Source organism: Dermacentor albipictus, chromosome 4, assembly GCF_038994185.2.
Source record: "Dermacentor albipictus isolate Rhodes 1998 colony chromosome 4, USDA_Dalb.pri_finalv2, whole genome shotgun sequence".
Lineage (NCBI taxonomy): Eukaryota > Metazoa > Arthropoda > Arachnida > Ixodida > Ixodidae > Dermacentor > Dermacentor albipictus.
The window spans coordinates 134,328,851-134,353,203 of NC_091824.1; the positions used below are offsets into that span (position 1 = coordinate 134,328,851).

Here is a 24,353-nt window from a genome sequence, read left to right on the forward strand (position 1 = left end):
TGTCATCGGTTTCCCAATTTCTCACCTGATTTCTCTCTGTTCGAATGTTCTACAACGGCATATTGAGCTAGGTTTATTCAGTAGCCACGCATACTCACGTGATTCATAGAAGATGTTTGATACGATATTTCAGTTAATTAATTGCCAAGATTTTGTAGGGAAAGCGGTCCTGGGTGGTCTGTTTGGTTGTGTTGAATATTTCGATAGGGGTTCGGTGGTTCCAGCTAAATATGTGCTATGCACTATGTACAGCACGAAAAATTCGTTCACGTAGAAAATAGTGCATGCTATAGAAAGACGTACTCTGTGGCGTAGTACATGTGTTTTTATCAATTCAGTCATCATCTAGCCGGCAGAACCATGCCTCCTGCGCCGGTTGGCTTTCGGTCACAAGTTTTTGGCTCTGATTTGTGCAGGATCACAAAATCTTTTGTGTTGTACTTGATTGCAATAACTGGGTTGTCGATATGTAAACAATGAAATGTTACAAACAGGCATCATCCCTCTAACTCATGCTTCAAGTCTTGCGCATTTCACGACATAGCTGAGCACCGCACCTGCCATGGCAGGCGCAAAGCCGAATCTTCATGAGCTATTAGCAGCGTACCGTATTTATTGCCACGTGTTAGGTTTAGCGGTCAATCAGTCGTTGAGGTCGGATGTTTTACTGCGTCTGTATTTGCAAGCAAATAGCTTGTAGCTTACGTGTGACTAAGATCATCGAGCTCCGCTGTCACCTTATTTGGTGGTAATTAGCCGTATAATTTTTTTCTATATTTCCTAATTTACCGTAAGCGTGGCGGCCTTAACTAGATAAGTCGGAGTACGTCCTCTACAAAAGCGAACCCGTAATAAATCAATTTCTTTGCGGAAGGCGCTACAAAGCCTTTAACAATGTATGAAGTTGCTCGCTCCTATAATTGACAAGCATGTTAGTCCCTTCAGTATTGACACAGTGACCCTGCTTATCTGTGTTCCGCCTAAGTGAGATACTAAAGGAGCGCCACCTTTTAACCGGTATAACATTGAACCAATCCACTGCTTTTTTTCCCGCATCACAAGGGTGTTGCGTGAGAAAGAAGCAAATGAATAGGGCATGGAACTGTTGCTAAAAATATACCACAGGGAATTAAGTAATAAGGCAGTACAGGCATTGGTTAAAGCTTTTTCGTATTTGTGTCGTTTACAGCTAGGTTTGCGAACGTCCTGGAAGCCACGGGAACCTGGTACTATTGCACCTTTTCAACGGCCTTCCTCAGCGTTGACACATTTTTCTTCCTGAGGTATGTCGACAACAAGCGCGGCTGTTCTAATGTCTATCAAAAAATTATATTTAGTAGTTAAGTTTCAAACGCTTTTCTGTTTGGGTGGAACGACACTTAATGTGGGCCATTCGTAACCACATAAAGAAAAAGACAGCAGGAAAGACGCTGATCATGAGAGCTTCTACGGGGGAATATGTATCCGTAATGTTCGTTGGCTGAAAATTGGATTCATATATATTCTGATTAACATTAATGATATATTTCAATGCTTTATGATTACGTACCCTGGCGAGAAATTGTGATCTCATAAGAGTTGAGGAGGAATATGTTCAGCCATGTATGGTTTCAACCGATGAAGTGGCCATCACGTGATATTAATTAAGGGTTTAGTACCACTTCACTGAGTTATCATTCCCCGCTTACGTATTTAGTGGTGACGTCACGTGCAAGCTTTGTGACGCTATAAATCCTGAATAATGCTTGGCGTGTGCTTGGTTTCAACGCGCATTATGATTTAAGTTCAGTGTATGATCGCTGTATCTTTGCAGCGGATTTCTCTTGGCTTACAACGTGATCAAGGTGGATTTGGACGCCTGGATCATCATTGCGGTCGCTGTGACTCGTCGGCTTATCAGGTGTGTGTATGTGTGTGTGTGTGAGCAGTGTGGAACTTTTTCGTATGATCATTATAAAATGTTTCTTATAAGCAGGTCCTCAACAGCCATTCCCATATTAAGTATTTATCCAGAGAACGAAATTCGAAATTTTGCAAGATGCATGCATGTCTAAGTGCGAGTGCACTAAATAGATTGAGGTCATGTCTACTTGTGTAGCGGCTGATATTGAGATCGTTGTCCACGTTCTTTTTTCATACAGCATAGTAGAACATGTCCGATATGAGTGGCAGAGGAAAGTCTGGTTGTAGTACATCATAATAAGCTATCATATTTGCGAATACACGCAAAGTGCTTCGAGTGGCCAGTCACGCGGCAATTTTGCATGCATTTGCGTGCTTTTTTCACGCTCGGAAAAACAACCTTTATGTAGCACGTATTGAGCAACAGAAAGCTGTACCGGGAGTATTCCAAGCCACTCTGCAATTTTATCATTGACACTTATCATCTAATTATAATACTTGAGAAGCTGATTGAATAATTAAGACTGATTATCTATTTAGGCGGAATGAAAAAATAGTTTTAGCATCTGCAAGCGGCGGCAAACAACATTATCTTTGTTTTGTCCAGCTACATGGCATTCGCGTATTTTTAAACTCTGGCTAAAGTGAGCTGGGACCCCCTGTATATGCGAGTCATTTTCCACACGGAACTGTGAGGTGTTAGTATAGCATCTATGGGGGGCCTACGCACGCTCTTCTTAAAGGTCTTCATGAGGGGAAAAAATCGAGGCGATATCTTCCCTGCGCAGCTGTTATTGTTGCTTCGAAGCAATGATTTGAATGGTTAACAAGAGCTTTGGCATGGTTTGCCGATTTCATTTAACCACAGGGTCATGGTCCCCGTCGCCTACGTAATCCTGGCTTTCTTTCTGGTGCCTCTGCTCTTCTCGGGTCCCAACTCGAAGTTACTCTTCGACAGCTACTACGAAGAAAGTTCCCAGCGTTGGTGGCAGCTGCTTCTACAAATCCGCAACTTCTACAATTCCACTGATATGGTTGGTAATACAATACAGTAAACTTTTATGTTTAACTATATTTATATATTGTATGGATGTGCGTTATAAAAAGAAGACAGAGGAAAGCCAGTCAGAACAAGAAAAAAGAGGAAGGCAAATTTTTGTTCTGATGCCAGAAGGATTTCACGTCATTTGGCTCGTGATTCAGTCGTCAAGATGGAAGCTGCCATCGTTGCGGTGAGAATTTTAATGGAAAAATTTAACTTTCTCACGTCAAATGCTATGACATCATAGGTGTGGTAGCCGTAGCAAACTTTGTTGTATGCATAACAACCTGTAGTAACGGCAAAGCCAACTCTGCCATGACAGCGGAAAATTATGTTGTAGCAAAAAGACGTCAACCTCGGGACACAACTTTCTTGTCGTACTTAGGGACATGGTTTTGTCATTTTCGCCATGAAAAACTTAAAAAAAAACAAGTAATATGAACACCTCCGCTTTTATATGACGGGAGCCTTAGTAAAAAAAAAAACATATTTGCTTAATCACGTAGCTTGATGCGGTTGAACGAGTGGAGAGGTAATTGCAGGGAGTAAGCAGACTTACCTAAATAAGACTTCCGAAAAAAGCTAGGTTTGAATTTTGATCAGGAGAGGGCTTAAAATTTGACCGTTGTGATGACCCATTATCGCTGACGACCATATGTTACTATGTTAAGAATGACTCACATGAGCCTCCCTACTCTTGCACCAAACCACTAGGTGTTTGATTCAATATAACTTAAAAGGAAACTGAATATTCAGAATAAACGCAAAGCGTAATGTTGGAATCACTACCAGGGTGCTTAGTTTACGATATATCTTAAACAAGAGGTGACTTTCAGTACACTGGCTTCAAAACCTACGGGTGGCTTCTTTTTGAGCAAGGTAAACGGAAAAGTAAGATTCAGGAACTACCGGTCATCTCTTACCGTTATCATACAGAATGTTACATTATTTACTCTAATATCATAGGTGGAGTGTTCAACATGTCACTCACGTACCTTTTGAAAGCAGCTTGAGTTACTCCACGTTTGAAAACGTTTGCACTTTTTGGCGGCTTTTGGCGGTGGAGTGTTCAACATGTCACTCACGTAACAACGCGTATTCGTTGATAAGTTTCATTAATTTTCCTTTCACTCTTGTAGGAATGCTTCGCCCACCTTTGGTACCTGTCCACTGACTTCCAGTTGTTCGTCATCTGCATTTTCATCTTGGCACTTCTGAGAAAGTAAGCTTTCATTTTATTCAGCCAGTTGCTGTAGATCGTAAATATACCAGTGAAAACAGCAAAATGAGGTTGAAAGCATAAGGCATTATGACTTCTCAGTTTAACATTTTATATTCCAGTATGACTATTATACAAGGTACAGCGCTCGGCAGTCAAAACGCGATACTGGCAGCGCATGGCTGCCGACGCTTTTCAATGCGATTAGCATTCTTTGGGAAATTCACGCAGTTTGCCGTGTGTCTCTTATCTATGTATGTGTGTCCGCGCCTAACCTCTCTTCTTGCAGTTTGGGTTAACGGGTATCCATGGTGAAATACGTTGATTATTGGGCCGCTGTGCCGAGTGAACCGGGTTAAAAATCAACTGTAGGGCCAACTCGACTTCCTCTGTATGTGACACTGAGTATGCGCCGCTCTTTAGTGAACATGTTTCCAGCCGTGGAAACAGGCTCACGTTACTAACCCCGAGAGAAAATAAATGACACAAATTAAATGAATCAATGGGTATTTGCGAATGCGTATGTGCCGTTCTTCAGTGAACCTATTTCACCCCAACTTCGGTCAGTGGGTGTCTGCAACCGGGTGTATGTGCCGCTTTTCGATGAACCTTTTTGAAAGCAGCTTGAGTTACTCCACGTTTGAAAACGTTTGCACCTTTTGGCGGCTTATGTGGACCCACAACGATAATCGTCGCCTGCCTTGCTTGCGTTCCCTTTCTTGGAAACTCGGCGCTCACTACTTTCCACTCGAGAATGCTACGCCACGCTGATAACGCGCATGCACACCATTCGTGACCTGGAAGTACCGGGCTCGCAGCGTTAAAGAAATGCGGACAAGATAGATGACGATTACCGTTGTGCGACAAGATAAGCTAAAAGGTGTAAACTTGTTTGCGATGGGAATGTGCCGGTGTTCAGCAACAAAAAACCTTTAAAATGTCTACGATGTTAGGCATATATATATATATATATATATATATATATATATATATATATATATATAGACAGTTTCATCTGAATATATAATCAAACGCGCGCTCCGCGCGGACATCGTGGGGGTGCTTCTGCTTCTAGATGGCCCTGCGTGTTTCCTGAGGCGAAGCACAAGAGGCTGCGTACGTGTGTCATACATGACGCGTTTCGGGGGTGGCGATACGCTGTGTTGCTACGTTGCTGCAATGCTCATCTCATTGTAACGCCGCCATTCGCCGTGAGATGGTTTCTGCCGGAATTTTTTTTGCCCCGCGGGTTTCGTCTGGGGACTACGATCAGACGCATTGCGGTGTACGACGAAAGCGAGTGTCCTTGAGGCGCATTTCGACTGCACGTTGGCTCCCCAGCGATCGCCCAACGCTCATTGGGGGCGCAACGAGCACCGGCCGCCACGACACTCTGATTATCACGTTTCAGTCGCTGAGCATTGCACATAGCTGAACAAGTAAATTAGCGGAGTAAAAGACGCAGACACAAGGAAGGGAGTCAAAAGCGAGCGCTTGTCTTTAATTGTCTCCCTTTCTCGCGTCGGCGTCTTTTATTGCGATAACTTAAAGAAATATATCATGGGATTTCCCGTGCAAAACCGCGATCTGATTATGAGGTGCGCTGTAGTGGGGGTCTCCGGAAATTTGTACCACCTGGGGTTCTATGACAGGCACCTAAATCTAAGCACATGGGTGTTCTCGCCCCCATTGAAATGCGGCTACTGTGGCCGGGATTCGATCCCACGAGCTCGTACTGAGCAGCCCAACACCATAGCTGCCGAGCAACCACGGCAGGTGTGCGCTAACTTACTTGTTCAGCTATGCAAAACAACTAGCCCAACAATTAATTCTTGTAGAGTACCGCACATAGGCTAAGTGATCTACAAAAAGAAACTGAAAGATGACATGCCCGCTATTGCACTGCTTTATTGGTCGGTTGAAAATATATTCCCCAAGATTCTGAATGAAAGGACTGGAGAGGGATGTTGTGCAAAATAAAATATCAATATAGTTAAATTTGGCTTCATACTAAAAATTCTGCATGGTTGAAATTAATCAGTGTTCCTGCACACACGAGTTTCCAAAGCCCTCAGTACCTCTTTGAAAAATGAAACCACATCAGCCTTGGCGCTTGTCTACAGCTACTTGACACCACAATAATCCTGTGTCGGTTTTCCAGGCGGCAATCTTGGATGATGTGGACTTTCCTGGCCCTCTCACTCTTCTGTAGCGCATTCTCTGCCTGGCAAATGCAGACAGGAAGATACCTGCCAGTCATCCCCTCGGTGGTCGCAGATCTCACGTAAGTGTGAAAAAGTGCTGAATTCGTGCGATACAAAAAATAAAAAATAAAATAAAATAATTTGAAACATTTGACAAGTGAAACATTTGGACGCACAAGCTGGCATCCATGTTAGACCATTGCTTCCTTGGTTAGACTGACTCGAAAGACTAGGCGCAACAGCTCAATGCTGTGGACTTGGCAACGATGCATTGCCATTGCGAATGGTTTAAACGTCGACAGGCGGTGCTGGGTTCTCAGAACTGTCGAAATGTCTCCGAAGACGGCTGCTGGTGGTTCGTAGTGTTTTTGTTGACTCTTACGCAATATTCGGTCACGCAAGATGTGATGAGGTTATCCCAAAGAGCAGCTGTAACAGGAAAGGCGTAATACGCCAATGCGTCTCGTGGCATAAATGTTACAAAACCGCGCGGTTTGATTAGTCAAAATGATTGCTTTTCATAGCGAGACAGACTTCTTTATTGTCTATTCACATTTATTTTCATAACGCTTGCAGGACAATGGCAGATACGTTCAACGATGTCTACATGATGGCAACGTTCCACGGAGCGAGCTACTTCTTGGGATGCGTCACCGTTCTCCTTTTGCAGAAGTACAAGAAGGCTGAGATGTCGCTGGTACGTGTCTGGGTGCATAAAAATGCACTTCACTGGAATGAAAGCGTGGGTCAACCGCAAACATTTTCAGAGTAACTGCAGACAGTCGCACACACAAACCAAAGTGGTCAGTACAGGGACATTTAAAAGAACTCACCCACAGTAATTAGCAACAGTGGTTTCGACTTGCCTAAGGATGTGAAGATTAAAAATAGTGAATTTAAAACACATTATAGGTAACAGTCGTTTATTTTCCACTGTTGTATGCACAGGCTACAGAGGTCGTGCTGTGGTGCGCCAGTGTTGCCTGTGCGCTCACCTGCATCTTAGCTCGTCGTCACTGGAACGCCGGCATCGTGAACCCGGGTGCCTGGGAGGACGTGGCGTTCGCCTTCTTCGACCGACTGCTCTGGTCCGGTTTCCTGAGCTGGCTCGTCATTGCTTGCGCACGCGGCCGAGGAGGTGGGTGACCTCGCCTTAGTTTCTGTGGCAAAATATAAGAGGTGCACAATACGTATAAATGATTCGACGGGAGAAAGGCACACCGTTGTCGACATAATCAGGTTGCCTTTACAGGAAATGGGAAGTGCCGTTACTACATGTTGCTGTTGTGTTTGAATGTCTTTTTCTTTCATTTGTGCTGCGAATTTAAAACTGCGCTTATGGAATCGAGGATCCCAATGACGGTACCGGAATCAAAGCAAGCTGTAGCCATAGAGGTTAGCGCAGCTGTTGCTTAGTCGTGTTGATTCTATGCATCACGAAGTCGTTTTCTGTTGGACTTGATCGGCAGTATACTTCGCTAAAGCTTCAGCTGCAATAATCATAGGTGCATTGAACTAAATCAGTTATGTAGCTGTTATACGCGTTGGTTTTATTAGGACTCTCTTCGGAGTTCGTGTCAAACCGGAACATTCTACCTGGTTTTGTGATCGCCTGCCGCAAACATCAACTCTCAAGAACTTCTTTTGCGGTGCTCATTGTTGCGAAGCTGGCTCAGTTTGTTGATCTGTTTTCCACCGCGTTGCTGTACAGTCGGCATCTTGCGCCCAGTACCACATGGGGCACTTAAATGCAACCAGTTTTGTGTCCTTTGTTTGGAAACTCACGTGCTGTTGTTCACTTGCAGGTTTTATCTGTAGTTTCCTGTCATGGGGCGTCTTTGTGCCACTGAGCCGGCTATCGTTCGGCGTGTACCTCGTCCACCTGCCGTACTTCGTAGTCATGTGCTTCGTCTCAAGGGAACGGATTTACTACTCTATGCTCGGAGTGGTGAGTTGTGTGAATCTTGAAATTCTCTGCTTGTCCACCTGTGAGCATTAGGCGATAGCTGTTCGGCAACGAGTAAGAACAGACTTGTGGGGGCCTGTCGTAAACCATTTTGATGGTTTTGTTTGTCGCCTGAAGCATTCGTGTGACCCCTAATACCATAGATTCCGCTTATACTCGCATTTAGTCTCTTCCGTTGTTCCTGGCGCATCGTAGACAATAATTTGCAAACTGTCAGACCGGTCATGACACCTGGGCACGCAGATATTTTTCTTAATAAAACGAGACCATAAAACTACTTGGAGCACCCACAAGCAGACCTTGTGAAAAGTAGAAAATTTATGCAGAATAGTAAAGGCCTGAGAATTGTAATGTTCTTTCAAGCACGTAAACGTACCTTCGTGATGAAACAAAATACTCTAACCTACAAGAGTGGTTTCTCTTTTTAGCTCCGTTTCTCTTTTAGCTCCGTCTCTTTTTAGCTTCTGCAGCTTACTTAGATGTCTTTTTGTTTTGCTTTTTTGTTTTTGCTGTAGACAAGAACCAACGTACAAAGCCTCCTGTTGAGAGCATTTGACCCTTATCACAATTTACTGCCATTGACCAGAACATTTAGGGTAGTGTCCACATCCTTCGTGCTCCATTAATACTAAAACAAGGATTTATGGCAAGTGCAAAATCTTATACGTACAGCGAAAAAAAAAAGATATTCCTTTGCATGTGTTTTCATCTGAGCAACTCATACGCCAAAGGCATCATATATAAGCGACTTATCGCGCTCTTCGGAAGTACTGACGTTTGTTTGCTGGTGGTTCTTATGACCATTCATCACTGACGTCTTTGTCATACGACCGCTTCAGGGCTCCTACTCAGGTGGCATAGCTGGACAGTGCCATAGGCCTTTCATCTCCGCAACCATGCACTCATAGCTGGCCTCCAACATGGAGACAGCAAAATGTGACGTGAGAAGCAACAATCACTGGCTTAAAAAGAAAAAGGACGCGGTGCAAGGAAGTTGTATATTCCGGTGGGGTATACGCAATGCAGCCCTTATTTTTACCATCATTCTTAATTGCATTTAAAAGCAACTGCTATAGTGACGACCCCGACGCAGCCTGTGTTGCAGTATCACATCATCAGTTTCGATAGTCATATAGCTGACTTCCAACGTCGAGTCCATGTAACGCGACATGCGAAACAAAGCGAACTGATTACTGGTTTAAAAAACCGCTCATATATATTGTTTATTCGATTGAAATAAGCTCCAGGTAAATACATTATAACTTTTCAGAGCAAGTTCGGAGCTCCGCCACACGTTGCGTTGCATTGACATTTCGTATCGCCCGCGCCGTTGCACGCCGGCGTTCACCGTTCTTGGGCAGCGCACTTAAAAAAAAAAGAAGAAAGAGACGAAACACGAGAAACGCATTTTTTATGTACGCTGCTCAATAATGGCTAGGTTCCAAACTGCCCGCTTTTCCATCCTTCGGCCTTCACCGCCACACGAAAACCGTTCTCTGTAGATAGACAGCGAGCGCCTACATCACATAAGTTGGTCCTTCCAAGATGACATGATAAATGCATTCCTGAGTTGTTATTTCATTTTTTTTTTGGCGCGCAGATATCGACGACGTTCTCGATCTTCGTGTGGAGCTGCCTGATGAGCTACTGCCTGTTTATCCTGTGCGAATGTCCAACGGGCGTCATCGAGAAGACCTTCTTGGCCTTTAATGGAATAGAGAAGACTGTGCACGGACGCCATCAACCTAAGCACGGTGGTGTGGCCGGCAGCAAGGGCTGGGCCACCGCAAACGGCAAGAAGGCGCACCACATCATACCTACGGTCGTCGTGGGACAGGAGCCATCTTCTCCGGCAGCCGGCGTTGGCACTGCGTTACCGGAGGTAACGCCGCAGTCGTGCCGCTTATGAGCCACTGGGACACTTTAACTATCACTCCAGCTCATCGATATGAACTGTTTTTCACACCTGCGACGAGAAAAGCCTGTGGCATGCTCTTCGTAATCACACATTTCCCGTGCTGTCCACGTGCATGCCTGCGACCTCGCCGTGCGACCCCTTCGATTCGCTCAAGGACTTAAGGCGTGTGCGCATGTGGTTGTGTATGCGGCTTATGCACCTGACCGGAGGGGTGGACAACCCGAAGCCAAAGAAGAGCCAGTGAAATAACGCAAGTGACGTTCACGTGATAAGGCAGGCTTTGCCGGCCTTGTTGAACACTTGAGAGTGACAATTGTTCACGGCGTGTACTCTTCGCCTGTGCTGTGAAATAACTTCGAACGGGTAGTTTCCACAGTGCTGATGCTTCAAGCGCCATCCGAGTTGTTTGCCCTAATATCCAGAAAGGAGGATATTCAGGAGGCATGCATTAGTCGCGATTCAAAATGTATTGTGAAAGTCATGAAGGGTTGAGGTGAAGCCAGTATACCTGTTGCTCTCAGTCGAGCTCGCGCTTTTTGCAAATGTTATGTGCTACCATGTGAAGAAGGGATAAAGAAGGTAGGCTTGTCCTTGTAAAACAGTGTGAGCAATAATTCACCCATTCATAAGATTCAGTGCAGGTCAGCATTTAATTCATGACGGGGCTATCGTTTGGGACGGACTGCGCCGGCGTCATGAGACCATCGTCATCGGCCACTGCCATACGCAGTGGTGGCGCGGCATCTTCAACTTTAGTGCGGAATTAAAAAATGTTAGAGGGAACGGCAACGCTAATCACGATCCTATTAAGTGTTGGCTCTGCTTAAAAGAAATCTGAGTTTTCCTTTGAAATTTAATAAACACTGGACAGGTGAGTGAGGATCCACTTGTAGCATGGCGAGACATAGCAACTCACATAGAGACTCGCATATTTTGGGTGTCATAATAGCGCCGCCCTTGTAAAATAATCATAACATTAAGGTCATCGCAATATGTGCAGTCAGCATGGCTGCTGTTGGGTATGATATCTAATCCTGAACCTTGTAGTCAGTTTAAAAAATATATTGAAATTCATTGTGATTGGTGTTGTTTTGCTTAGGATGGTATCGGTCGCTTCGTCAGTTTGAGTCCTCAAAATAGGGTGCTTCACGTCTAGTGAGTCCTAAAAAGTTGTTTTCGCTTTTCTTGCATTTTGGCACCTTGAATACCATGCACAATGTCATGTTCTGTCTTTGTGAACGCTATAATTGCTTTGTGCCGTATTATTTAACATAGGTCCATAGTAAAAAGCTGCTGAAAAGTCTTCTAGTTCAATGCGAATCTCTTGTGCTTTACGAATAAGGGATTACAGAGCGCTGGAAGGAGATAAAGAAGTTCTGGACCTTGAAACGTTCAGAACACTGAACAAAAAAATACCATCTCATGTCACATAGCAACAAAGCTATATACAGGGTATTCATCAAGCTCCCAATGTCCCATGCATTTAATCACATACGATGTTTATAGACACATGTAGTGCGGATGGTGCTGCTACATATCACGGGCAGTAGCGCTCCATCGATGACGGTGTGTCGTGAATGTGCACTAGTCTTTCTAATTTCAAGACACCTAGGAGCACTCGTTTCTTTCGGTTTTCCAGCATGCCGCTGGTTAAAAACTCAATAGTACCCAAATTAGCGAAACGGGTTCGATGAAACACTCATAGATGAAAACGGTTTCATATTTTATAGCTAACTCGGCTTTATTAAATGCAGTAACTTACTATGTCCTAGCATCATCGTGAATATGTTGTACATACAGAACACTTTTATGTTGTAAAAATTTACTTTTCATTCAAAACTCTCAGCGAAATAAACTTGAATATGCGACTGCAATTGTTCTCTATTTTTTCTAACAGTGACGTTAGCCATAGGTGCTTCATTTCATGCCGTTATGCTACTGGAACTTGTATTTGGTTATTGCGTTATTTTAGCGTAGCTGAACAGATTCATACAACAGTATTTCCTGGATATCTCAGCTGTGCAGACGTCCAGATAAGAAGTTTGATTTCAGGCATCAAAGTTGAAACTAATTTGACATCGACGACAACAAAATTGCGCACATCCAACCTACATCTTGGAACGTATTGGATGCGAAGCTTTCGTGAAGCTGTTCATTAAAGACCATGAATTTGCGTATTTCATTCCTCCGTCTGTTGCAGTGAAGGAAACTGACGTGCTCGCATGTGCTCTGGCAGAAGTACGCTACGCATTGTGACCCACATGGCTATCATATTGGTACGATACAAGCATATGTGCGATTGTGGCCTAATGGCTAGGGCACCGAGTTGCTGTGCTGTGGGGCCAAGGCTTGATCCCACCATCGGTCACGTAATTTGTTTTCTTTTCCTTCTAAGTATAAGCGCTTTTTTATTGATAAAAAGAAATGAACAATCCAGAAAGAAGAAGAAACGAGCTTCACCAAAAGAACCTGAAATCTAGACCTTCATGAGTGTTCTATGTCAGTGGTCACAGCAGTCGTGAACCTAAGAGAACTGCAAAAGGAATCCTGGTTAGTATGCGGCGCCTTTATCTGCTGAGAAGCCGTATCTTATGGCGTTGTTGCAAACGCTGAGCGAGTAGGTCAACAGTTCTCTGCCAGTATACGTAAGTAAAAAAAGTGCATAGTTATCAGCGCTCAGTGATACGAACCTATTCACCGTTTCCGCAGAGCACCACGCCTAAGGTGTTCGCAAGTGAAACTAGCGATACCTGAGCCGTGCAATCATAACTACGTGAGCTACTACTCAAAATCACCAGAACCAAATAATTATGCGCGACTCTGCTACCGCAGATACCAGAGGCCAGTGGAGCCGGGGAACGGCCAGTAAAGTAGTGCCAAACTGCACACAAGACAAACGAGCGCCGGCAAAGCATCCCTATGGCGGCCGCCAAAGGCATTTACTACGGCGTCCGCGATTCGCGTGGCCAACGGCGTAGTGGAGTAGTAGTAATAGTAGTAGTGGTTTAATGTGAGAAAACACGCTTATTTCTGCATCCCTATAGGGAACGCGGCACAGCGGCATCGTGATTGTCTCCGCTCGGTACGGAGCGGCGGGCGAGGAGGACATCGAGTCAGCCTAGCAGCCGCCTGAGAAGAAAGCCCCTCCCCTCGCCTGATCGCCCTGTCTCGCGCGCCACAGGAGAGGGCACGCATCCGGGCTGTCTTCCTCGCTCGTGTCCTTCTCCCCCGCTAGGCTCCACCCACGCTCGCCGCGTCGCTATGCTACGCGATCCTATTTTTATACTCTGCCTTCACTTTCTTTCAGCTCTCCCTCCCCCAGCTAGCTGCGAACGTCAAGAGAAACCCAGCGAGCTTCTAACAGCTCAACTGTAAAAGCGTCGCGAAGGACCGTTTTGAAGGGCAATATTAATTTAGGTCCTAGGCAAGGCGGAGTCGGTGAGAAGATCGAAAATGAGAAAAACACAATGATAAGCATCTATGGGGGTTTCTGAATCAAGTTCCACGATTTGTTTATTTGTTACTTGAAACGAACAGGCAGCATTTGCATTTCGATAAACTTTGTGGAGTATATTGAGATTATTCAAATGTAATAGACTGGGAGTTCAGCATTCGAGCAATAAACTAAGAGTATGGGCAGGGTAACCAACAGAAGGTAACTGCTTGTCAGCACCATTTTAAACAGACTGCCGTCGCCGAAGAAATATGAAGACCAATGTTGTGTAATTTAAACACAAGTATATGATTGTGTGCACCACTTAGGAACGTGCGACATGTTCGTTTCAGGGGAACGGTATTATTTTAGAATTCACGGAGGAGGAGGAGGATGAAAGGAAGGAAGGAAAGGTAGGAAAGTCAATCAGACGCACGTTCGGTTTGCTACCCTACACAAGAGAAGGGGTTTCAGGGAAGAAAAGAAAGGAAAGGGAGGGAAAAAGGTACTATCGGTGTGAGTAGGTGCGGATGTCCATAACTTCACGCCTATAATCGGCCGCTGAGGCCTGTCGCTTTCATGAAACGCTGCAGTGCTCGCGTCGCTTTGTAAGCCTGCGACGCGTGGGGCCATGGTCCGAGAGTCTTACCCCCGTATGCAGAAATGCAACTTAAGTCGAAGCACATGCTTGACTTGATTTAGATGACGCCTGGCGTTAACGTGCCCAAAGACGCTCACTGCGTTTCCTTCGGCGCGGTCCCGATAGGCGTCACTCGGATCAAGTCAAGCATGGGCTTCAACTTAAGTTGCATTTCTGCATACGGGGTTAGTCTCTAAAAGTGGTCTGTTGTCTAATCGGTTGAACACACTCTAGTGAAAGTCGTGTTCGTTGTCATAGAGATAACAAAAATACAACACGTGCTCGATCGTCTCTTCAAAGTTGCAAGAGTCACAGATCGGTGTGTCGGACATTCCAATAAGGAATGAGTAGGCTAAGTAGACCTTCCCGTACCCGCAACCCTAATGGATGGCCTTTACTAGACCAAATAGTTAAGTACTTACACTAGCAAATCGTTTTCATATAGCAATGTTTAGATGTTTGACGACACCGAAACCCGAATTATACGCGGAGTGTCCCAACTATATATCATATTCCAGATTAAAAAAAAAGGGATTGGTGATGTTATAGGAAAAGAACCAAGTGCTAATTGATCACATTGCAGCTGAGCGTCCGACAGTAGTTTTTGTCAGTGATGATCGATTATTTAAGAATAATCGCCTGACTGCTAGAATACATTTCTAACTGCAAATGTAATTAGGAGTTGTATATAATAATAACCTCGAAGCGGGATGTCTTCCGCGAGATGCTAATTGAGTGGTCATTTGATTGCGGTTGAAAAATAAAGCACGCGAAATATTAAAAACGTCACGTGATTATGCGTCTACCTAGACTAGAAAACAGCAGCCCCAAAACAAACTCATCAGGAGTTGATAAAACACGCACACAAAAAGAAATCTGAATGAACCACTGCCATTCCGGCGAAGCTCCGGTGGGGCCAGTCTCCAGGGCCCCCGCCACCTTTGATCTCAGCAAGGACTTTGAATAAAGTTTCTATCTCTCACCAATTAGGCATATGATCGGAACAGACTAGAACCTGTGATGTACTTATAAATAAATGATGATTACAACAGGGCCCGCTCGGCACAATTACAACGGTTGGAGGCATACTACTTTTTAAAACTAAAATATATGGTTGTGCAAAATAAAAGCTCTGAGCTTGGGAAATTCCTCTGAGGCTCAAAATTAAAGCAACCTGTGAACATTCTTAATGTCCCATTCAAATTCACTTTGAGTTTGTTACCACGGTTACCGCTGCCGGCTTTGCAATGACGCAGCGTCTGCTCTAGCGGGCGGCGACCGTGACCAAGCAGTCCGCTCTCACCGTGACGTCGGTGACGTTTCGTCTGCGCGAACAGCGAGATAACGCAGCAGACAGAAACGGCGGCGTGTGTGTCGATATGCTGTGGATAAGTTTGAAGGCCGCAACGGATCAGTAGACGCCGTTTTTAATGTTATTTTTGTTTGGAGAACTATCAGGAATTTCGCGCGTCGCTGCGGGCATTTCGAATTCAACCATAAACTCAAGCAGGAGCTATTCCGCATGGTGGCTCCCTGTGGTGGAAAGCGCCACGAAAGAAGTTGCAACTTAGAAGCGGCGAAAGGTACGTCAGCTTACTCGTTTCATATTCCGACGTTGTTGACGTGCGGGCGAGCGTCGCTCGACGGTGGTCGCGTCGGAACGCGTTGGCCGCGTCCGGTTACGTTGGCTGCAATAGTGCGTCGAACCATCGGTCGAACTACAGACGCTGTTGTTCTCGCCAACGTGACGTAATGTGTGTGCACGCGCTCACGCTACGTCGGACTATGTATAACCCTCTAATGTGCATGAGAGAACAGTTGGCCTGTTGCAGTATCCGGCGAGGAATAGAACTATTTTGTCCGAAAGTAGAAGTAAAACTAGTTCGACTTCAGTTTTATGCACAGGTGGCTGGATTGCATGATGCAGCTGTAGGGTATACAGGTACCTCCGTGTGTAGTTGTGTTTTTTTCTCGTTCCAATGACTGTTTCGACATCAGTTTGGTCAGTGAGAAGTCCATGGATCATAGCAGACGTTAGATTGCTCTGTTTTATGTAGTTTCAATGGCAGGACGCCCCAACAACGTTGAACTATAGTCATATGAAGTTGAAACGTCGCAATGCGTGTCATGTCATTAGGTGACTACACCCCTCGATTTCTTCTTTAGAAGTAAAATGCAGCCTCATGCAAGTTTAACTATATCACGCCAGCATCGATAACGCGCCATTTTAGCGCCTTATATATGACGGCGATCATAAGCGAAACGGGTGGAAGTTGTTAAGAATGGCAAGCTGCTAAGCAAGATTGCCACCCGATTACGACAAGGGGGGCAAGACGCGCATTTCGCAGCCTCTCCGTCACTGCAGCTAGGAGGCGTTCGAAGAAGCGGCCTTTGTGTTGAAAACCGCCGCCTTCCACCAGCCCCATCGACATTGTGACGGGACGAGTTCGGTGTGTGAACAATGGTTTCGAAGTTCCCCAACGTGGAGCTGATTTGACACGCAAGGACAAGCTGCCGCGGGAACGACGTATTTTGGTGCTTCTCACGCTTCGGCGTGACGCAAAACAACGAGCGACCCTCGATCGGCACCGATACTTCCCGGAACGGCACCCCTTCAACGCCGTCGTTTGGGCATCGGAATGTGTGTGCCTTTGTGTCTGTAAACTGATCTGCAGAGCAGCGGCGAGTTGGTGATGAGTAAACGAACAGTCGCCGCCTCGTATGGCCGGCGGATCGAGTGTATAAAAACTGTGGTTGTGCGAAAGCTGAACACACTTCTCTTGAGCAGTCATGTTAGACTGAGTCACTTCTCTCATGCAGTCATGTTGGACTGATACTCTCTTTCTCAAGCAGTCATGTTAGACTGATTTAATTTCTGTAAATAAACCCTTTTTTCCTCGTTCTCGATGAGAAACAGTTCTTCACTTCATCAACGATCTCAGCGTAAATAAGTTGGACGACGGCATGGGCCAGCTACCTTCGAATTCATGCCGTACTCCAATCTTGGCAAAGGACCACGAGCGATGGGATTGAGCCCCCATTCCTGACAACTGGCTGACAGCGGTGAGATGGACTTTGCGACATGGTGCTGTATCTGCGATGAGTGCTTGGTTTTTGCTTTGACTCTCTAGGCTTCATTTTGTGGTTGTTCTGTTTAGAACAGTAGGGAAGCTAGATTGTTGTGTGTTAGCTAGGTTGTGTTTTCCTAGCTAGATTTAGAGAGCAGAATCAAGGCAGTAAAGCAGCAGTCATGGAGTTAAGGACACTGCTGAGAGACGAGTTGTTGATTGTTGGTGAGGAACTGGGCCTAGATGTACGCAAGGAAATGCTCAAATCGGAATTATTGGAGCTAATTTCCAATCAGGCCAGTGAGGAAGATATTGAAATGGGAATGGAACTTCTCAAAAGAAGAGAGAAACGGAAAAGAGAAAGAGAAGAACGGGACAGAGAAAAACGAGAGAGAGAGGAACGCGATAAAGATCGCGAGTTAAGAAAAATGCAACTGGAACTTGAAAGCAAACGTTTGGAGTTGTCTCAAGGAAGTGAAGGCGCTCTGGGACGATCAAGTGAGGCAGAATCGTACCGCTTGGACAGGCTATTAAAGTCATTTGAGGTCGGGACCGACATAGGCTTATTCCTAAGCAATTTTGAAAGGACTTGCGAGAAGATGAACTTCGGTCCGAGTACATGGCCACAGCGGTTGCTGTCTATGTTGCCGTGTGAGGCGGCGGAAGTAATCGCCAGACTGAGTGTGCAGGATGCTTATGATTATGCAAAAGTTAAGGCTAGTCTCCTGAAGAAATACCGCCTTTCAGCCGAAGCTTTTCGGCAAAGGTTTAGGAGCACAGGCAAGAAAGATAGCGAGGGCTATCCGGAGTTTGCATATAGCTTAAAGGCCAACCTAGTCGAGTGGCTTAAAAGCGCGGAAGCGTACGACAGCAGAGACATGATCATTGAATGCATGTGTCTAGAGCAGTTTTACAAAACCATCCCCCAAGCTGTGAAACTGTGGGTGCAAGACAGAGGTAATGTAAGCACTGTGAAAGGGCGGCTGAATTAGCCGAAGAGTACGCAACCCGTAGAAAGTTGAACGCCGAGGAGGGAAACTGGGACGGTCGAAATGGACCGCGGAAACCATTTACGTTCAAAAAGGGTGCGCAAACTAGACGATCCGAGCCTGTAGACATGGCGGAAAAGCCCGCAGAAAAGAGCGAAGAGAAACTTAACGGAGAGACCGCACAAAAGGAACAGAAAAGAAATTCGAATCTGTTAGACCAATTCACTGTTACAAATGCCACAAACTGGGACATATAGCTGTAAACTGCGAGAAGTCTAGCGTAGTTTTTTCCTACGTGGAGGAAAAAGATGAGAACATGGAACTTTTAAGTCCATATCTCCACGACCTGCAAGTTAATGGAAAACCATGCCGAGTGCTAAGAGACAGTGCCGCCACGCTGGACATTGTCCATCCGTCTTACGTGATGGTAGATGACTTCACCGGAGAAGTAGCATGGATAAAACAGGTTGCAGAAGAACACAGCGTGTGTCTGCCCATGGCCAAAGTCAAAATCAGTGGACCATTCGGGGAGCTAGAGACTGAGGCTGCAGTTTCCAAATTTTTGTCACTGCAGTATCCCTACATCTTTTCGAATCGTTCGAATCAGTTACTGCGTGACAGAGGGCTCAAACTGGGAGAGGGCATAGTACAGGCATTGACCCGAGGCCAAGCTTGTAAGATCGCGGCGCTTTCGGCTGAAAATGCTCAAGCTCCTCCAGCTGAAGCAGAAAAGGGGATAGCTTCAATACCCGAATCCGAGCTAGGCCCGAGGGACAAAAGAACAGTTGAGGAGAGCCTGCCAGCTGACCAGCTCAATGAGAGCGTAGCACTAGAGTGTCAGAGTTCTAGCCTGCAGGAAGAGCAAGCAGACGCGCTCACAAGCGAGACAGGGTCGTTATTATCACCGGCCTCAAAGAACTTTGATCAACTCTTACGCGTGGATAGAGAGTCACTGGCAGCTGAGCAAAAGAATGATGAGAGCTTAGCTAAATTACGTGACACCGCTAAAGAAGGCATTGCTAGGCGCAACGTAACGATACATGAGAGAGGAGGATTGTTGTATCGGCATTACAGAGATCGAAAGGGTAGGATTTTAGATCAGTTAGTCATACCTACTAAGTATAGGGAGGACCTTTTGAGTCTTTGTCATGGAAATGGGTGGTCCGGCCACCTAGGCATAAACAAATCAAAGGAAAGATTGCTTATGGAATACTACTGGCCTGGCTGTTTCAAAGATGTAGAAAACTTTGTAAGATCATGCGACGCCTGCCAGCGTTCTGGTAAACCAGGAGAGACTTGGAAAGCTCCACTGAAGGTGTTGCCCTTAATAACAGAGGCTTTCAGACGACTTGTAATAGACACGGTAGGGCCTCTTCCAAAAACAAAATCAGGCTACAGGTACTTGTTTACCATGCTGTGTCCGGCTACCAAGTTTCCAGAAGCAATCCCTTTGAAAGAGCTCAGCTCCACCGAAGTAGTAGACGCGCTTTTGACAGTGTTTGCACGAGTTGGGTTTCCAGCCGAAATTCAGGCAGATCAAGGGTCAGTATTCACGAGCGCACTGACTTCCACATTCTTGCAAAAGTGCGGGGTAAAGTTAATACACAGTTCTGTCTATCACCCTCAGTCAAACAGTGTAGAGAGGTGGCATTCGGTGCTTAAGCGAGTTTTGCGTGCGCTCTGTTACAAGCACAAGGAGGACTGGGAGAACTGTCTGCCGGCAACTTTGTTTGCTTTGCGAACGGTTCCACATGAGGCGACAGGGTTCTCACCAGCAGAACTAGTGCATGGGAGGACACTCCGGTCTCCACTGAGAATGTTAAGAGAGATGTGGGAGGAAAGAGGGGAGAGTCCAACCGTGATTGAATACGTGCTAAATTTACTGGAACGGCTAAGCGCAACCCAAGAACTAGTTGGAAAGAACATGGCACTAGCTCAAAAGAACGCCAAATTCTATTACGACAAGAATGCGAGGCTTCGTACGTTTAAGGCCGGAGACCAGGTAATGATCCTCAAACCTTCAAGAAAGAACAAGCTTGAAGTTCACTGGGACGGGCCCGTTAAAGTGTTGCACAAACTTTCAGATACTAACTATGCTTTGAGAATGCCCGGTCGCAGGAAGGAAGTGAGGATATATCACTGTAATTTGATGAAGCCGTATGTAGAGCGGAGCGGAGTCGTTAACTATACCGTCAATGAGCCGGATGGCATTAGTACCAAGTTTAAGGAGTATAGGGCGACCTCCAACTCTGAAATCGGCCTAGAAGAAGTATTAGAACACTCGGTAAGCTCGCACGCTCTAAGACCCGAGCAGCTAGATGAGCTAAAAGGGGTGTTAGGGGAATATATCGACAGATTCAGCGATCGGCCGGGTAGAACCAAACTGATAACGCATGAAATTGAGCTGACCTCTGCCGAACCAGTAAGATCAAAACCTTACAGGGTGTCTCCAAGACAGAGAGAGATTATGGAGGCAGAAATACAGCGCATGCTAGAGTTGGGAGTTATTGAGCCCGCTGAGAGTGACTACACGTCTCCGCTAATACTCGTAGAAACCCCTAACAAGGACCCTCGTCCGTGTGTTGACTACAGGAAGTTAAATGCGATCACTAGGGATCAGCTGTACCCGATGCCCAACATTGAGGAACGAATTGAAAGAGTTAGCGCTGCTAAATACATTTCATCTATAGATCTCGTGCGGGGGTACTGGCAAGTTCCCCTTTCAGAAAGTGCCAGCCGCTATGCCGCATTCATCTCACCTGTAGGCACTTTTCGCCCTCTCGCACTCAGCTTCGGGCTGAAGAACGCGCCGTTTAGCTTCTCTAAGTTAATGGATATTGTCCTAAAAGACTTGCAGGAGTTCGCCTTACCTTATCTTGATGATGTGGCCATTTTTTTGGACAGCTGGGAACAACACGTATCGCAACTCAAACAGGTGTTCTCACGGTTGAGGGAAGCCGGCTTAACGATGAAAGCGGAAAAGTGTAGGTTTGGTTGTTCGCAGGTTACTTATCTGGGCCATGTTGTCGGTCAGGGCATGAGACGGCCGGCTGAGCTGAAAATAGCTACGATTGTAGAATTTTCTCAGCCGCGCACGAAAACGGACCTTCGTTCATTTTTGGGGCTTGTGGGGTACTATCAATGGTACATTCCGAATTACTCGCAATTGGCAAGTCCATTAACAGACGCCCTCCGAAAGGCAGCACCGAGTAACGTACACTGGGATAAGGACAAAGAGAACGCTTTCCAAAGTTTGAAAACGCTATTGGTTTCTCGCCCTGTGCTTCGCGCGCCAGACTACACAAAGGAATTCATAGTTCAATGCGACGCAAGCGACAGAGGTATGGGCGTGGTACTTAGTCCGGTCGGCGACGATAACGAGGAGCATCCTATCCTCTACGCCAGCCGTAAACTAAATGTAAGAGAGGAAGCCTACAGCGCTTCAGAGAAGGAATGCGCTTGTTTGGTTTGGGCCGCCCAGAAGTTGTCGTGTTACTTGTACGGAGCGAAGTTCATCTTCGAGACCGACCACTGTCCTCTGACGTGGCTCAATCAAATGTCACACAAAAACGGCCGCTTGCTCCGATGGAGCCTCACTCTCCAAGAGTACAACTTCTCCGTTAGATATAAGAAGGGAAAGTTGCATAGCAATGCGGATGGTTTGAGCAGGCTAATTTGAATTCTGCGTTTGGGGGTCCCGCCTAAATTTTAGGGTTACTAGTGTTAATTTTATTAAGCGAAGAAGATCCCCTCTCATTTAGCAGGATTCCCTCCGTGATTGCTGAATGTGTCAGCAGGAATTTGCTTCAGAAATTGGCATAGCGAAATGCGGCATTTTTTTTTGTTTCTGCACTTATGTTGTTGTTGTTGTTTTTTTGAAGCCTAGCGAGTCTAAAGTGAGAGCAAATGCACGTCATCTCGGTGCAGAGCCGTGTTGTGGGGTTCATTTTGCAGTTGCCTGTCCTTGTTGGATGTTTTGGGGCGGTGACATCAATGCACAAGTGGTCGCTGCGAGCCAAGACATCAATCCCCCCCCTGACCAGCAGCCGTTCTCTTCCTGCCTAGCGGTTGTCAGCGCTAGACAGTCGAGATTTTTCGGGCCATGGAGTCGCTGTTAAGAATGGCGAGTTGCTAAGCAAGATTGCCACCCGATTACGACAAGGGGGGCAAGACGCGCATTCCGCACCCTCTCCGTCACTGCAGCTAGGAGGCGTTCGAAGAAGCGGCCTTTGTGTTGAAAACCGCCGCCTTCCACCAGCCCCATCGACATTGTGACGGGACGAGTTCGGTGTGTGAACAATGGTTTCGAAGTTCCCCAACGTGGAGCTGATTTGACACGCATGGACAAGCTGCCGCGGGAACGACGTATTTTGGTGCTTCTCACGCTTCGGCGTGACGCAAAACAACGAGCGACCCTCGATCGGCACCGATACTTCCCGGAACGGCACCCCTTCAACGCCGTCGTTTGGGCATCGGAATGTGTGTGCCTTTGTGTCTGTAAACTGATCTGCAGAGCAGCGGCGAGTTGGTGATGAGTAAACGAACAGTCGCCGCCTCGTATGGCCGGCGGATCGAGTGTATAAAAACTGTGGTTGTGCGAAAGCTGAACACACTTCTCTTGAGCAGTCATGTTAGACTGAGTCACTTCTCTCATGCAGTCATGTTGGACTGATACTCTCTTTCTCAAGCAGTCATGTTAGACTGATTTAATTTCTGTAAATAAACCCTTTTTTCGTCGTTCTCAATGAGAAACAGTTCTTCACTTCATCAACGATCTCAGCGTAAATAAGTTGGACGACGGCATGGGCCAGCTACCTTCGAATTCATGCCGTACTCCAATCTTGGCAAAGGACCACGAGCGATGGGATTGAGCCCCCATTCCTGACAAAGTGCGTACAGGCGCATAAAACACTCTCTAGTGTGAGCGTTGTCTGTACGCCGCGTTATTTCCTTCAGGACGACGCACGCCCAGCTATTTGCGTAGTGGACTCATGTGCAATTTTTCTTATGTCATCGATTACTTTAGTCGGCTTATCCTGAGTGGTGACGTTGAGCTTAACCCCGGCCCCAGGAGACCGACGTTTAAAACTGGCAGACCTGACGAATCCCAAGAAAGCGTTCTTAACGCCCTTGAGGCGTCGGCCCAGCTGGCAATGTCTAGTTGCGATAACCCTTCTCTTGTGAAGGTTCTTTCCGATTTAGTTGCTTGTCAGAAAAATAAGCCACAAGACGCTATCTGAAATCAAAAAGGCTGTGAATACACGTTTCGATGTCTTGTAATTACGTATGGCTGCTCTCGAAACCTCATGTCCGAAGGCACTGTCTGAACAAGAGACTGATCAGCTTCGTTCTGAGGCGGTTTGCCTAAAACGCACTATCGCCGAAGTAACTGCCAAATATGACGACCTTGAGAACCGTTCCCGAAGAAATAACGCAATCCTTCGTGGCATACTAGCAGATACCAACGAGAATTAAAGATACTGTGGGACTTTACGTGCCAAAGCCACTTTCTTCTTATGAGGCATGCCGTAGTGGAGGACTCCGGAAATTTCGACGACCTGGGGTTTTTTAACGTGCAGCTAAATCTAAGTACACGGGTGTTTTTACATATCACCGCCATCGAAATGCGGCCGCCGTGGTGGGGATTCGATCCCGCTACCTCGTGCTCAGCAGCCCAACACCATAGCCACTGAGCAACCACGGCGGGTGCCAACGAGAATCGTGACAGACTGCACTCAAAGTTCGCGAACGTGTTCAATAGGCTTTCCCTTGACTGTCCGCGTATTGGACGCTTCCACAGGTTAGGCAGAATACGCTCTGGGCGTTCTCGCCCTGTCACTTTAATATTGATTGATTACAGCGATAAGCTAGTGATGCTGAAAAACGCTAATAAGCTGAAAAATTCCGGCATGAGACTTTCCAAAGATTTTTCGTCCAGAGTCCGCGCAGTACGTAAAAAGCTATGGGACGCT

At 46.1% G+C, this 24,353-nt stretch overlaps 2 protein-coding genes across 7 annotated transcripts in view; both read left to right on the forward strand.

The window, feature by feature from the left end:
* Positions 1-12,125, forward strand: part of LOC135898396 (nose resistant to fluoxetine protein 6-like) — a 137,793-nt gene extending 125,668 nt beyond the window's left edge. For all 4 annotated transcript variants that reach the window (XM_065427308.1, XM_065427306.2, XM_065427305.2 and 1 more), the window contains 9 exons: positions 1,190-1,283; positions 1,814-1,900; positions 2,771-2,936; positions 4,084-4,166; positions 6,325-6,447; positions 6,944-7,064; positions 7,316-7,505; positions 8,173-8,315; positions 9,934-12,125. In XM_065427308.1, the coding sequence (XP_065283380.1) occupies positions 1,190-1,283; positions 1,814-1,900; positions 2,771-2,936; positions 4,084-4,166; positions 6,325-6,447; positions 6,944-7,064; positions 7,316-7,505; positions 8,173-8,315; positions 9,934-10,242 (1,316 nt within the window). In that variant the 3' untranslated portion in view covers positions 10,243-12,125. The remainder of the gene's footprint in view (positions 1-1,189; positions 1,284-1,813; positions 1,901-2,770; positions 2,937-4,083; positions 4,167-6,324; positions 6,448-6,943; positions 7,065-7,315; positions 7,506-8,172; positions 8,316-9,933) is intronic.
* A 3,654-nt stretch (positions 12,126-15,779) lies between these two features.
* Positions 15,780-24,353, forward strand: part of LOC135898333 (TNF receptor-associated factor 5-like) — a 43,186-nt gene continuing 34,612 nt past the window's right edge. Inside the window, exon 1 of one of the 3 annotated variants that reach the window (XM_065427216.2) lies at positions 15,780-15,907. The gene's annotated coding sequence lies outside the window, so the exon portion shown is untranslated. The remainder of the gene's footprint in view (positions 15,908-24,353) is intronic. The other 2 variants (XM_065427221.2, XM_065427215.2) reach the window with 2 other exon arrangements.